Raw genomic sequence first — 13,469 nt, forward strand, 5'->3', positions numbered from 1 at the left:
TCAAATGCGATTTGATCATATTTCTAAGCAATATGTCCACATTCCCTCTGTCCTATGAATGCTAACAAATTCTAATGTATGCAGAAAGAGTGAAAAAATCTGGATGTTGCACATTCAAGGAGCTCAGCTTGAGGTAAACTGTCTTTCTGAGCTGCAGAGTATCTACTATCAGTTGTTTTAAATGTCTTAAGAATTTCAGGTTTGGTACCCCAAACTGATTGACATTATTTACATTTTTCTGCCTTAATGTTGTGTTGTTTGCAATCAAAGACTGCATTTTCACACCTGGCTTCTTCAGTTTCATCCATCAATATAAACGTTGATTTTAAGAATTAATTGAATTCCACTGGTAAAACGCTTATGGAATTCAGTAGGAACAGGAGACATCTTAGCAAAAAAACCCCAAACAAACAAAAAAAGACATGTTTTCAATAGCTGATATGCACCACTAAATAGTCAATTGATTGATTCAGATCATTAAGCACAAGGATGAGTGTTCAAATTATTCAAATTAAAAATTAGTCATTTTAATACAAAACTTCCTGAGTGGCAAGTTCTCAGACTAGAGTGTGATCTTGGTGAATACTACCTACATCAAACCCCATCCCCATTCTGTAATGGTTCCACAGATGCATGTTATTGCCCTCAGGTAGCAACAAGGGCAACTTTAACTTTAGCAGTTCAGGTCGAGGGCAACAGTTCCCCTCCTGAGCTTAGTCTCCAGCAATGGTTCAGCAGAGAACTCATAAAGAATAGCAAAACAGTGATTAAAAATATCAATAAACCTGAAAGATTGCCATGGGGTGGGTGAGCATGGACTATCCTTGTTTTACAAATGGGAGAATCCAGGCAGAAAGGTAGGAACTTGGGAATGATCACGCAGCAAGTGTCCGGGCAGGGCTGGAAAGAAAGGCCAGAGCTGTGTGCTCCTATCCACCACAGCACAGATCCCTCAAACACGGCCCATGAGCTCCTACCTGTGGCCTGGGAAGCCTCGAAATACAGCTCACAACCAGATGTAAAATAAACCATCCTTGACAGAACTAGCTCATTACTGAGGCCGAGGCAGCTAGCATCATTTCAGCAGTGCCTTGCTTGTGAGGTGCTGTGGAGTCCCTAGCCTGAGAGGTAACCAAAAAATTGCCCGAATGACCAAAACACTGGGAGTTCTGGCATGGCAGCATGTATTGTAAAGGCACACAGAGGACTTCCCAAAGGTATTTTATGTCATTTTACAGTGATGAGCAGATCAAAACTATGGTTCTTATTCTACAACTCTCTGCTAAATACGCACAGTATTTAATTTTCCTTTCATTTCTGAAATGTTGATGGATGCCAAAGTAATCAAGAGCTGTAATAGCAAATCTAGAGGCTATAGGATAAATCTCATTATCACAGAATGTTTAGTTACTGCAATCCATTCTTTCTATATTAAGTATTGTTGCAATATTAATCAATGATGGTTAAAAATCATCACAAATGCTGAGACAACAGCTGGTGTTAACCACAGGAATAATACGTTAACTGGGATGAAGAGGGAGATGCATTTACATTGGTTGTTTTTACACAAATATAGGATTGCATAACTGCATAGCGTTTTTTGTATGGCATGCAAAGTTTTCAGGGGCACCGACTAGATCATGTGCTTTCCAAAGTGCTCACCAAGGTCATCTGTGAAAAAGTGGTTTTAAATGACCAAAAATAAAAGGGCAGAGAATTCTCAAGTGAGATCATCAGGTATTCTGGTTGCCTGCACATATGTAAAATTTTTAGTGACCTTAGCAGCAGTTACATAAGCATATGGAGAGAAAAACAAACTCGTATCAAATGCTGTAACACATATGGTCTCCTGACAGGATGTTCCAAGCCATGCAGTGATTTTACAGTCCATATGCATCGTACAGCAGTTCTTTGGTCTCAAGGCAGAAGTCAAAAATAGCATATCAGCATGAATTCCACGTTCTTTGTCTTTTATGGGCAGTCTGTCTGTTAATATTGAAATACATAATACACTGTGGCTAGCTGAATTTAACAGCAAAAACATGCCATCTACTTGGGACTTGATCTTACTAGCTGATAATGTCACATATGATATACGATATGCAAAAAACCCCAGTATTTGGAGTAAATATTTTCCTGGGGAACGCCATGAGGAACCTTAAGGTGAGGAAAGCATCAGCAGCAGCTTTACTTTGTTTGGGCAGGGAGTACCTGGACAGCAGGGAGGGAGTACCATCCTGCATGGGAGGAGGGTCTTCATAAAGGAGAATCTGCCGTCTGGGCTATCGGGGGCCACACGGTGTAAAGACTACACCAGACGGCTCCTTTCCAGCCTCAAAGCTGAATCTAATCAGAATCTCATCCCAGGATGAGATTGCCAAAGGATGCCGAAGGATGCAGAAGCACTAGCTGTACCGAAGCGAAGTTTTCTTGGTTTAAAATACGTCCCCCAGCCGTATAAACTGAAGTGCTGTTCTCTCTCATGTTTTGGTCATACAAAAGCTTCAGCGACAGACCCGAGCCCAGCAGCCAGCACTTGAGGAGTCCGCCTAGGGAACTCCTTCCCAGCGGGACACATCCCGGCCGCAGAGGCCGCAGCAGGAGCCCCGCGCTCCCCGCGCAGCCTCGCACCTGCCCGCCGGCGCTCTGCCCGGGGCCAGACTGAGAACGCCCTTCCCAGCCCCGCCGGGCTCCAGCGGGCTGGCACCGCCGCCGCGTCCCCGGGAGCCCGGCGCTGCCGCGCCCGCCCGTGCCCGGCGCTGACCCCCGGGCGGCCGCTCTCCGCGCCCCTGCTGCCGCGGGGGGAGCGGGGCGGCGGGGCCGGCCGAGCCTCCGCGCAGCCGGCCCGGGCGGCAGACCAGCCCCCCCTTCCTCCTCCTCCTCCGCCGCCGCCGCCGCCGCCGGCTCGCCCGGGAAGCGGCGCTGCGCGGCGCGGCCGCCCTCCGCGCCCGCGGAGCGGCCATGGGGGGGCTGCGCGGGGCGGCGGGGGCCGGCGGGGCGCGGGCGGCGCTGGCGCTGCTTCTGGCGGCGGCGCTGGCCCCGGGGCCGGCGCGGCCGCACCCGCAGTGCCTGGACTTCAAGCCGCCGTTCCGGCCGCCGCGGGGCCTCGCCTTCTGCCGCCGCTACGGCGACTTCGGCTGCTGCGACCCGCGCCGCGACCGCGCCCTGCTCCAGCGCTTCTACCGCCTCAGCGCCCGCCTCGACGGGCCCACCTACGCCGCCTGCGCCGGGCACCTGCAGGACCTGCTCTGCCAGGTGAGGCGGCCCGGCCCGCCGGCCGCACGGGGCTGCCGGGGGCTCCGCTGCGCGGCATCAGCCGTGCAGGGGGCATCAGCCACAGAGAGGGCATCAGCCACAGCGCAGGCTTCAGCCGTGCAAGGGGCATCAGCCACAGAGAGGGCATCAGCCACAGAGGGGCCATCAGCCGTGCGGAGGGCATCAGCCACAGCGCGGTCTTCAGCTGTGCATAAAGCTTCCACTGCACAGGTGCATCAGCTGCACAGGGGGCTTCAGCCATGCAGGGGGCATCAGCCCCACAGGAAGCTTCCACTGCACAGGGGCCTTCAACCCTACAGGGGGCATCAGCCGTGCAGGGGGCGTCAGCCGCACGGGGGACATCAGCTGCACAGGAAACTTCCACTGCACAGAAGGCATCAGCCACACAAGGGGCTTTGGCCACACAGGGTGCAACAGCAGCACAGGGGGCTTCAGCCACACTGGAGGCATAAGCTGCACAGGGGGATTCAGCCCCTGCATGGTGCTTTGGCCACACAGGGTGCTCCAGCCCAGGCACTGTGCTTTGGCCCAGGGGTGGGTGCACCCACCCATGCAGGGCTGCATCAAGCCCAGGTATGGATGCCACAGGCCAGGCATGGATGCATTGGTCCATGGGGAATGCGATGGTCCAGGCACAGGTACTTGGGACCTCACAGGGGTGCATGAGCCACGGCGTGGGCACATCAGCCCTGGAGCGATGACATCCACCCGTGCGGGGCTGCATCAGCACAGGCACAGGGGCTTTGGAGAACCCAGGGGTGTGCGAGCCGTGGCGTTAGTGCCCAGCTCAGACAGGACAACCCCACAGGTGCATCAGCCGTGGCATTAGTGCCCAGGCACAGGCACGGGTGCATTGACCCACATATGGGTGCATCAGAGGTTAGTGCAGCAGCCTAGGCGTGTGCTCCCAGGCACTGTCAGGAGTGATTGTCCATCATCAGGTGTCCCTGCAGACTTTTTGTCCTTTGGAGGTGTCTGAAAGAGGAATAGGGATGTTGCTGTGCTTTAATTTATGAGCAGCAGTGCTCTGAGATGGGTATGTGAGCAGTTATAATTTGCAGACTCCCCTCACTCTCCCAGGGTTAGATCACTGGACCTGGTGAAGACACCCAGGAGGGGACATGCCTGCATGAAACGTGTTCTTTGTTATGCTCAACTCATGGGATCAGGTGGTTTTTTGTACTGGGTTACAGCATCCTGAGATGCTTTTAGTGTGTGCCAGGTGCTAACAGTCCTGATGATGGGTTCAGAGTAATGCCTGAGGATGTGGCCTAGAAACCTCTGTGGTGGCCATCCCGCGCGGGGGAAATTTCCAGTCAGGATTGATATTCTGTGGCCAGATAGGATAACAGGATGATCACAGTCTGCGCATAGCAAAGCGTCTGACCCTATCATCAGCAGTGGCCTCGTATGTATGAAAATGCCCCTGAGACAGAGCAGTGGCAGCTCTGTGCTGTGCAAGTGTAAATCTTAAATTAATTCAGACAGTAGAGTCTCGTCTGCTGTGCTCTGATGGGATCAAAATGGCTTTTCAGAAATCATGCTCTTAGCATTTTGCAGGGTACCTCTTGTGTTCCTGAAAGCGTGAAGAGAAAGACAACCCTCTTCCACATCAGATTCTAGAGATTTGACTTTTATTTCATCTCACATTGTACTGGAAGCAAAAAACCCCTTTGAATACATTCCTGAAACAAGCGGTATCCAAAAGTCCATTTGCGGATAGGAAAACAGTTAGCAGTTCCTGCTAAGCACTCCTTCTGCCTCTGGAAGTCTCCTGCATGCATCAGAAACCCAACCGTTGAAAATTTGCTCAGAAGCAGTGAAATATTTCAATGTGAGAAAAATGATTCACTGAAATGTTCTGATGAGCTCAGTGCATCACCAGCCCAGATGCAGCTACAAACCACCACCTCTGGCCGCACAAGCACAAAGTGGAAGTCCAGGCATTGAAAACACTCCAGAATACTCTGCTTCCATTCTTTCATTATATATACAATTTATATCCTAGACCTGAAATAAGAAGTAGGTTTCTGTGACTTACTCAGCACGCTTCTGCCTCTTTCTGCTCACAATTCGTGATTTCTCTCAGATGTGATCAAATTATTTTGACAAGTGTCTCAGCTTGTACTTGTGGTGAAGATTCCTACCTTCTCTTAAATGGTGATTTGCTATGTGGTGCTGTTTCTGTTCCTTGTGGAAAGGCAAGTGGAAGAGTAGCAACATCCTTCCCTCAGTGCTGCCCATGATCCCCCAGCTCCAAAACAGGGTTTCCCCCCACCCAGAAGCAGGCTGAGAGGATGCCTTTGGCCATCGGGGAGGAAGGCTGTGGTGGGACATGCCCCTGCCTGCCCCACAGCCTCAACACCCAGGGGTAATTTGATGGGGGCAGCAGGTCTCCAGGGATGTGTGTGGATGTGGGTTATTGTGTGGTGGGATACAGGACTCCAAACTGTGGGAGAGCAGATGCCTCACTCTGCTTCTCAGGGAACAGCTTGCTTAAAGGCTTGAGTTTCCAGATGGAGGTGGACAGGGAATGTCAGGGAATATGTGAAAGTTAGACACTTTCCTGAGGAGTCCCATTGCTTCCTCTGGGCTGACAGTAGCAGTAAATAAGCCACTGTCTGATGTAGATGTTCGTCCAGATTCAGATTGTTGCAATTACTCAGATAAATAGCTGCCTCTGAATTCCTGGAACAGATAGGATGGATTTAGCTAACTTGTCTTCATGTTATTTGTTTTATTTTCTGATGAGTTATTTTCATGGTGTGAGCTTGTTCCAGCCCTTCTGAAGTTACTGATCATCTGCCCATTAGTTTCTTTGGTCTTTGGGCCACATCATAGTTTAAAATGAATGAACAGACCATGCCATTTGGAAACGAGAATTTAGATCTACTAGTGATACTGGGCTGTAACCAAGTTTAGAGTTTCTTGGTGTTTTGAGTAAGTGAATATGATAAGATGATGTGAAAGGTGAAGAACCACAACATTTGATTCAGAAGCAGGGAAATTCAGGATCAGGCATCAGGCTCCATCTCTTGTGGAATAAAAGTTGGAAAATATTCCACATATGTCTGGAAAATACCCTACACACAAGCTTGAGTACTGTCTGGCTAGTGATAGATGTCTGTACATCATTGCCAGCATAATGCCACTGTAAATAGCCGTATGCCACCAGGAACGTGGTAAGGAGAGAAGAAGTCACCCACAACTGCTGTTCAAACACACCTAAGGCTGGGGTGAACAGCCCGCAGTGACAAAGAGACAGGGAAACCATACCTCTGTGCTCTTTTTAATTCCGATGCTGAAGCCGGGACATTGCTTTATAATGCATAAGATCACTGCTTGCTTTGAAAGAGGCTGTTGGAGAACCAGGTACACCCCGGTACTCAGGCAGGGTACCACCTCTCTCTGAATGTGAAGCCTCCATAGGCAGCAATATACTGAGCTGCCATCCAGCCCTGCCTTCAGATTCCCTTTCTGTCTTGTTTCAATTTGTTTTCTAAGGTCAAATTTTCAGTTATAGCAACTGCATTGGCAAATGCTCCAGCTCTTTCTGTCCCTGGCACACCTCGTGTAACTGAGCCGAGTGCCGTTACCCAATCTGCCCGTGTAATTTCAGCGTTTTGTGTCATGCGCAATCTCCTTTTTTACCACATTAATTGCTGCTCATTTGAAGGCATAATAACCTTCATTTTGCAATGAATGGCTTGACATTCCAGGAGGAAAGCTTATTGTACACTAATGATCTGTTATATGGCCTCTCAGTTTATTATGGTATGTAATGGAAAATAAAATAAAAATTAAATACTGTGTGTACTTATCAGCTAATTTAAATACTTCAGTATCAGATGTTACATCTTTTCAGCTATTGAATAGTGCTGTAATCTGCATTAAGAAATAGCTCCCTATAGATTTAGAAACAGCTCCCTATATATATATTTTTTTTAACAAAGCTGGTTTTGCTTGGAAGAAATGTCATGTAAGAATTAAAAAATGCAGAATTTGTTCAAGAAGGATAGTTTCTCTTCCTAGCTTTCTTGCCTCAGTTATTTATCTGCCCTGTGAAAATAACTGAGCCTCCACTGAGTCATGTTACATTATTTGGAGAGCGCTTTAGAGATGCTTGTCGGGAAGAGGCATTACAACTGGAAAATATTGTGTGTTTATTACAAGGAAAAGTCCTTGCAAAGCAGAAGTGAGTCACTCTGGTCAGTTCGTAATTTAGACAGTTTTACTGGATTGCAGTGGCTTTTTACATAAGGAAAATGTGCTTGTCGGAGTTCTCGTAGTGGAGAGGATACAATGAACTATGTGAACTTGACTGAGTCCTTGGGTAGATTTCCGAGGCTGCACTTTCCATAAACAAGGGTTGTGCTACAGCCACTCCCAGTGCACCCTGCCTGGATTATGGCCACTTGGTGCTCACTGTCTGAAATCCTGTAGCCTGAGCATCCCTCCTGGAACTTGGTGACCAGTGTCATTATCATGAGACACATTTCACCACTTTTAGTCAGGTATATAAACTGACTGTAGACAAAGACCCAGCAGCAAAGGCAACTGGACCCGAGCAAGGATGGTGTATGCAGTGATAGCATCCCAGGGCTGGGTGCACTGTGCGGTACGAAGGATGGGTGTCCTTCTCCTCTCCTACACTTTCTCATCCCACTCCTTCCAACATGTAAATCACATCTATGTTTGAGGTGCATGTTTAGATTATCAGATTACGAGGTATAAAAGTTGCAGGTTTTGGCCCTACCAACCTTTCCCATTCCTTCCTCAGCTTGGAGATGCAGGACCTGAACTTTCTCAACTAACTCTTCTGTTTTGCTTCTCTGCTGTGATGAATCTGCTTGTTATTTCATAAAGTTAGAGCATCCAAGATAGAAAAGTCTCTTTTTCCCCAGTACAGTCTACTAGAGTGATGTAGCAAAATACATATCTTTGCTGGTTTTCTTGAGTTAGTGGTGTGGTCGGGATGAATGAATAACAGCATGAGGAAGCAAGCTTTCACCGGGAATATAGAAGAACATCTCCGTGAATGCTGAGATAAATACCCTTTCTAAGATCTTTTCCTCTGTTAATGTATCTTCAGAATAAACTACAACACATACTGTAATTAAGGTGAAATTTCTCCAATTAGTATTGCTGCTCAGCTGTTTCAAATCTGGTCCAAGAAATGGATGGCTTGAGGCTTTTTCTCTCTCCCTCTAGGAATGCTCTCCATATGCAGCTCACCTGTACGATGCTGAGGATCCCTCCACCCCTGTACGGACAATACCAGGACTTTGCCAAGACTATTGCCTGCAAGTGTGGCAAAAATGCCGCTCCATTTTTCGCTATCTCTCTGCAGACCAAGAGTTAATTGCACTGGAGAACAACATGGCAAAATTCTGCCGCTACCTGTCCTTGGAGGACACGGACTACTGCTTTCCACACCTCCTGGCTAACCAGAACCTTAACCAAAACCTGGGGTTAGTGACTGCTGATGCAGAGGGCTGTCTCCAGCTCTGCCTCGTGGAGGTCGCCAACGGGCTGCGCAATCCTGTTGCGATGGTGCATGCCAACGATGGCACCCACAGGTTCTTCATTGCAGAGCAGGTTGGCCTGGTGTGGACCTACCTCCCTGATCGATCCAGGCTTGAAAAGCCGTTTCTGAACATCAGCAAAGCTGTACTTACCTCACCTTGGGAAGGAGATGAGAGGGGTTTTCTAGGTATTGTCTTTCACCCTAAATTCAAATTTAATGGTAAAGTGTATGTCTACTATTCAGTTGAAGTCCGTTATGAAGAGAGAATCCGAATCAGTGAGTTCAGAATTTCTCCTGCTGATATGAATTCTTTGGACCATGGTTCTGAAAGGTATGGTACACACATTTCTCTGGCAAGTGTATTTAAGATCTCAAAGAGCAGGTTGTGCATTTTTAAAGGCTATTAATGAATGAGACTTATTTAGCTTAATATCGTTCTTGCATTCCAGTGTGTTAGCATGTTAGTCCAAGTCCATGTCTAGCATATTGAGATAGAGAATACACATGACCTTTGTGGATGAACTGCAGGTGCTCAGGGATAAAACACTTTCTCAGTTCTGGTATGTCAGAAGATTTAACAGAACATTGATTAAACCTTATTTACAGTTAGTATTTTGAGGTTTGTTTTTTGGTTGTTTTTTTTCTTTTTGTATCGTAATGATTACTCTTTAAAATAGACTTCTGCAAAGCATGAGTGAAATTCGTTCCAAAGCCTAAGGTTTCCAAAATCAGTATAAACAAACTCAGTGATACCAGACCAAAGATGGATTTGGCCACACATTTCCTTAACTGAATGACAGCTCAACCCTGTGATATTACAAATTTAATATCAAATTAAATAAAATGCAAACCACTATGCTATTACTGAGTGCATTTTGATTGGAAATTTCATTTGTTTGACTCTGATCCTGCAGTTCATCCACATTAACATGCACAGATAATTAGAGGTTTGTTTGTGAGACAGTCTATAGATTTATAACCTGGTGCAGAACTATGTAATAGAACCACTGTTTTAAGAGACCCTTGAATGTTACTAATTTTAAGATTTTTGCTTTGTTACATGGTTTGTTAGGGCTTTCCAAATACTCGGTAGTGGATGATTCTAGCTCAAAAATGCATGTAGCCTAATGATAGAAAGGGGATGCTGGTTTATAAAGCAATGACAGCAATTCAGTGTAAGCGGCCCTGTAGATGACAGGTAAGGAGAATTTAAACGTGGTCCTCAGGAAAGTGAGTCAGGAGCTTAAACCTGCAGATGTCAAGGCCCATGAGCTGTCTTGTTTAAAAATCCTCAGGCTTTACATTTGTAGCATTTTCTGTGCTTATTTAGCTGATGTTTAGTACGGCAAAAGCTTAAGAAAATAAAATTGTGGTTCTGTTGTGCTTGTGTAGGCACAGCTCCCACTGACTTCATCCTGCGATGCTGCCCAAGAGGCAGCTTTGGCCAACACATGGTGTGCATTGCCTTAGCGGGAAAGCGTATGTCTGTTTGTCTGCAGATTTTTGCTCAATGTGTTTTGGTTTTTTCCACCTTCTTTGGGAGGTTGAGGAGGATTCATCTTTGGGTCTGTACAGGATCCTCCCTTGCTCCTGCTGCTGGCTGGAGTCTGTGCATTCATGCACAGTTACCTTATCTCAGAGGTGGTGACGTTTAACAGCAGGTGACAATAATTACATAGTTGGGTTCCTTCCCACAATTTACAATTTATGATTGTAACCATCAGTACTTTCAGAAGGGAAAAAAACTGGCTAAAAATTAGGTGGTATAAGTGATTATTATAATTTGGTTTTGCAGCTATTAAGAGGCACTGTCATTGTGAAATCTGGGCTTTTTTAGAAGCTGGAGTAAAATAAACTTCAATTATTATACCTGGGAACATCCGCTGCATGTATATGTGGCTTTACCTTTCTATGAAGTTACACTTTATATATTTCACCATTTTCTTACTATGAAAGGGATGCCAGGTGCATAAAATAAACAGATAAAAGTAAGAGAGAGCTTGGTTTTAAAATTAAAGTTTGTTGGTACTGCTTTGTCAAAATATTAATTTGTTGATGGGGCTGCTATTAACCACTCTTTAAATTCATGAAGTCCTGTGTATGTAATTATCATTTAAGGATTCTTCTCTCTTTAACAATTTAACTATTCCTTAATGTTTGAAAAGTTTTAGATTCACTTTGACAGCACCTGTGCCAGATGCTGTACAGATGCACAGATGGACTGGAGTCCTTTCTCTTGCAGTTTACAACTGGATTTAAGCTGAGATTACTTTTCTTAAAAAAAAATAAAGAGAGAAAAAAAAGAAGTTTAACAAGGAGGAAAGAAGAATCGGAGGAAAAGTACAATTAATTAAAAGTGTGTTCTGTCATGTGTTTTCTCAGATTTTTCCTTACTACAGTTTGGTGTTTCTGTAATCTGAAAAATACGTTGAAATTATTTAAGGTTAGAAAATCAGCTATGCCCTAGTAAAATTCAATAACGTGGATATGGAGGAATTTGCCTCAAACCTGATCTGTCTCTGTTTCTATGTATCAAGGGCAACATTGGCATGATGTTGCTCTGCCCTTTGCTTAGGGCTTGTGCAGTAGATAATGCCTCCTCCCTGTTTTCACTTAGGATAATCCTGGAAATAGAAGAACCCGCTTCCAACCATAATGGAGGAGAGCTGCTCTTTGGAGATGATGGGTATCTCTATATATTTACTGGAGACGGAGGCATGGCTGGGGATCCTTTTGGGACGTTTGGAAACGCCCAGAACAAGTAAGAGCAGACCCATCCCCATGGCAGTTCCAAGCCACCAGTGTGCGTCCTCGGGGCAGCAGGGCGTGGGAAGTCAGTACCACCTGAAGGCTGTTCAGTGGCCTGAGGCAAATGAAATCATCTTGAAATGGTTGTTTTTTCAGAGATATTAAAAGACTTGTCTTTTCCAAAACAGAAAGAATGAAACCCTAGGCTTTCCAAAAAAACCCATCTCTGATGTTTAACCAAGGTCTACTTTTATTTCTTTATTTTTTATCTTTCCATTCTTCTCCTAATACAGATCAACCCTGCTGGGCAAAGTGCTGCGGATCGATGTGAACAACAATGACCGTGGGCCTCTGTACCGAATCCCTCCCGACAACCCTTTTCTTAACGACCCTAAGGCTCGCCCCGAAATCTACGCGTACGGAGTGAGAAACATGTGGCGCTGCTCTTTCGATAGGGGCGAACCTCACACCAAGGAAGGGAAAGGGCGGCTCTTCTGCGGAGACGTGGGGCAGAATAAATACGAAGAAATCGACATTGTTGAGAAAGGGAAAAATTACGGCTGGAGGGCGAGGGAAGGGTTCAGTTGTTACGATAAAAAACTTTGCACCAATTCTTCAATGGGTAAATAGATGTGCTCTCTACATTACCTGCATCTCCCACTGTGCATTTTCTGCGCTGTCATTTTTAATTCCTGCTTTCAAAGTCCGGCTGCCTGGTGCAAAACATAGGTTTTTGTGATGTAAATCTGTACTGTCTCAGTCTAGAAGGCAACCGACTTGGGGATAAATACTGAAAGTCCAAATGTTACCATTTTTGAGTTAGGAGGAAAATGAAACATGCTGGCTGTTGTTTTTCTAGGCAATCCATATTGTCAGTCAAATTCCTTGGTGATTCTGTGATTTAGGAGGACAATTTCATCTTCTCGCCATAAAATAAGCTTTCCTGCAGAAGCAAGAAAAATTTGGATTGTATTTTTCTCCATAACTCACAAGTAGTGTCCTTATTTAAAAAAAGAAAGAAATATATTGTGTAAGCTGGTCAACCAGTATACACACTGCCTGCTTTGCAGGTAACTGAATGTACAGTGTATTTTTGTTTCTTGTAGCTATGCCAAAAAGGAAAACCTTTTTTTTAAAAAACTCTTCAAACCTGGGTTCAGGGTATTTCCTGGCTGGCTAAACTCCAGTGCATGTGTGAAATCAGAGTGTATTATTGCAAGGTCTGGTGTGGACCACATCTTGTGCTGGAGCATCTCCCCAGAGGTCCAGGGGGGGCTGTGGGCTGGCACTGATTTGCACTAGCTGAGATACTGATTTTTTTCTCTTCTACGTGCTATGTGTTGTTTAACTTCCTTCCCTTTATTAACTTAGTTTAACTTCCTTCCTTTTATTAACTTAGCTACAAGTACGGTGGTAGTGATAAAGTGTTTTTTACAAAAATTTTGAGAGCAGGGAGCAGATTTTTTGCACTCCTTTCGCTGAAGCAGTTGTCAGAGAGCCCGTTTAGTGCTCTCCTCTGTGACAGTGCCTGCATGAGTGTTCATGGCAGGCACTTTACTGAGGTCTCCAGGGATTCAGAACAATTTCTGATGCCTTTAGAGACTCTTTTGTTAGAACAGTGAAATGTCACAGCCCCTTTAAAATGATAAGTGCAGCTGAAGTGTAGAAAACACCTGTTTTAGATGAAACACCCCTGGTGCAAGTTACTTGCTGGCAGAGCTGCCAGGTTTGCTACTTGAGGCATCTGCTACAAAGGCAGGGAGAAAGTCTGTGAGGATGAGGAGGGGTGGGTACCACAAGGAGATACCTGTGACCCAGGAGTTTCAAAAGGGGAGGAGGCATCTAATGGACACACTCAAAATCAGGGCATCTCCCTCTGTCTTGTGTTTTAACTTATATTTTACAATGAATATGCCAG

General features: G+C 45.7%; 1 protein-coding gene across 1 annotated transcript in view; it reads left to right on the plus strand.

Moving 5' to 3' along the window:
- The first annotated feature begins 2,961 nt into the window (after positions 1-2,961).
- HHIPL1 (HHIP like 1) overlaps positions 2,962-13,469 on the plus strand; it is a 31,031-nt gene continuing 20,523 nt past the window's right edge. The window contains exons 1-4 of the mRNA XM_074821306.1: positions 2,962-3,255; positions 8,488-9,134; positions 11,421-11,564; positions 11,845-12,173. Of these exons, the coding sequence (XP_074677407.1) occupies positions 2,962-3,255; positions 8,488-9,134; positions 11,421-11,564; positions 11,845-12,173 (1,414 nt within the window). The remainder of the gene's footprint in view (positions 3,256-8,487; positions 9,135-11,420; positions 11,565-11,844; positions 12,174-13,469) is intronic.

Source organism: Strix aluco, chromosome 4 (genome assembly GCF_031877795.1).
Source record: "Strix aluco isolate bStrAlu1 chromosome 4, bStrAlu1.hap1, whole genome shotgun sequence".
In the NCBI taxonomy this organism is placed as follows: Eukaryota; Metazoa; Chordata; class Aves; order Strigiformes; family Strigidae; genus Strix; species Strix aluco.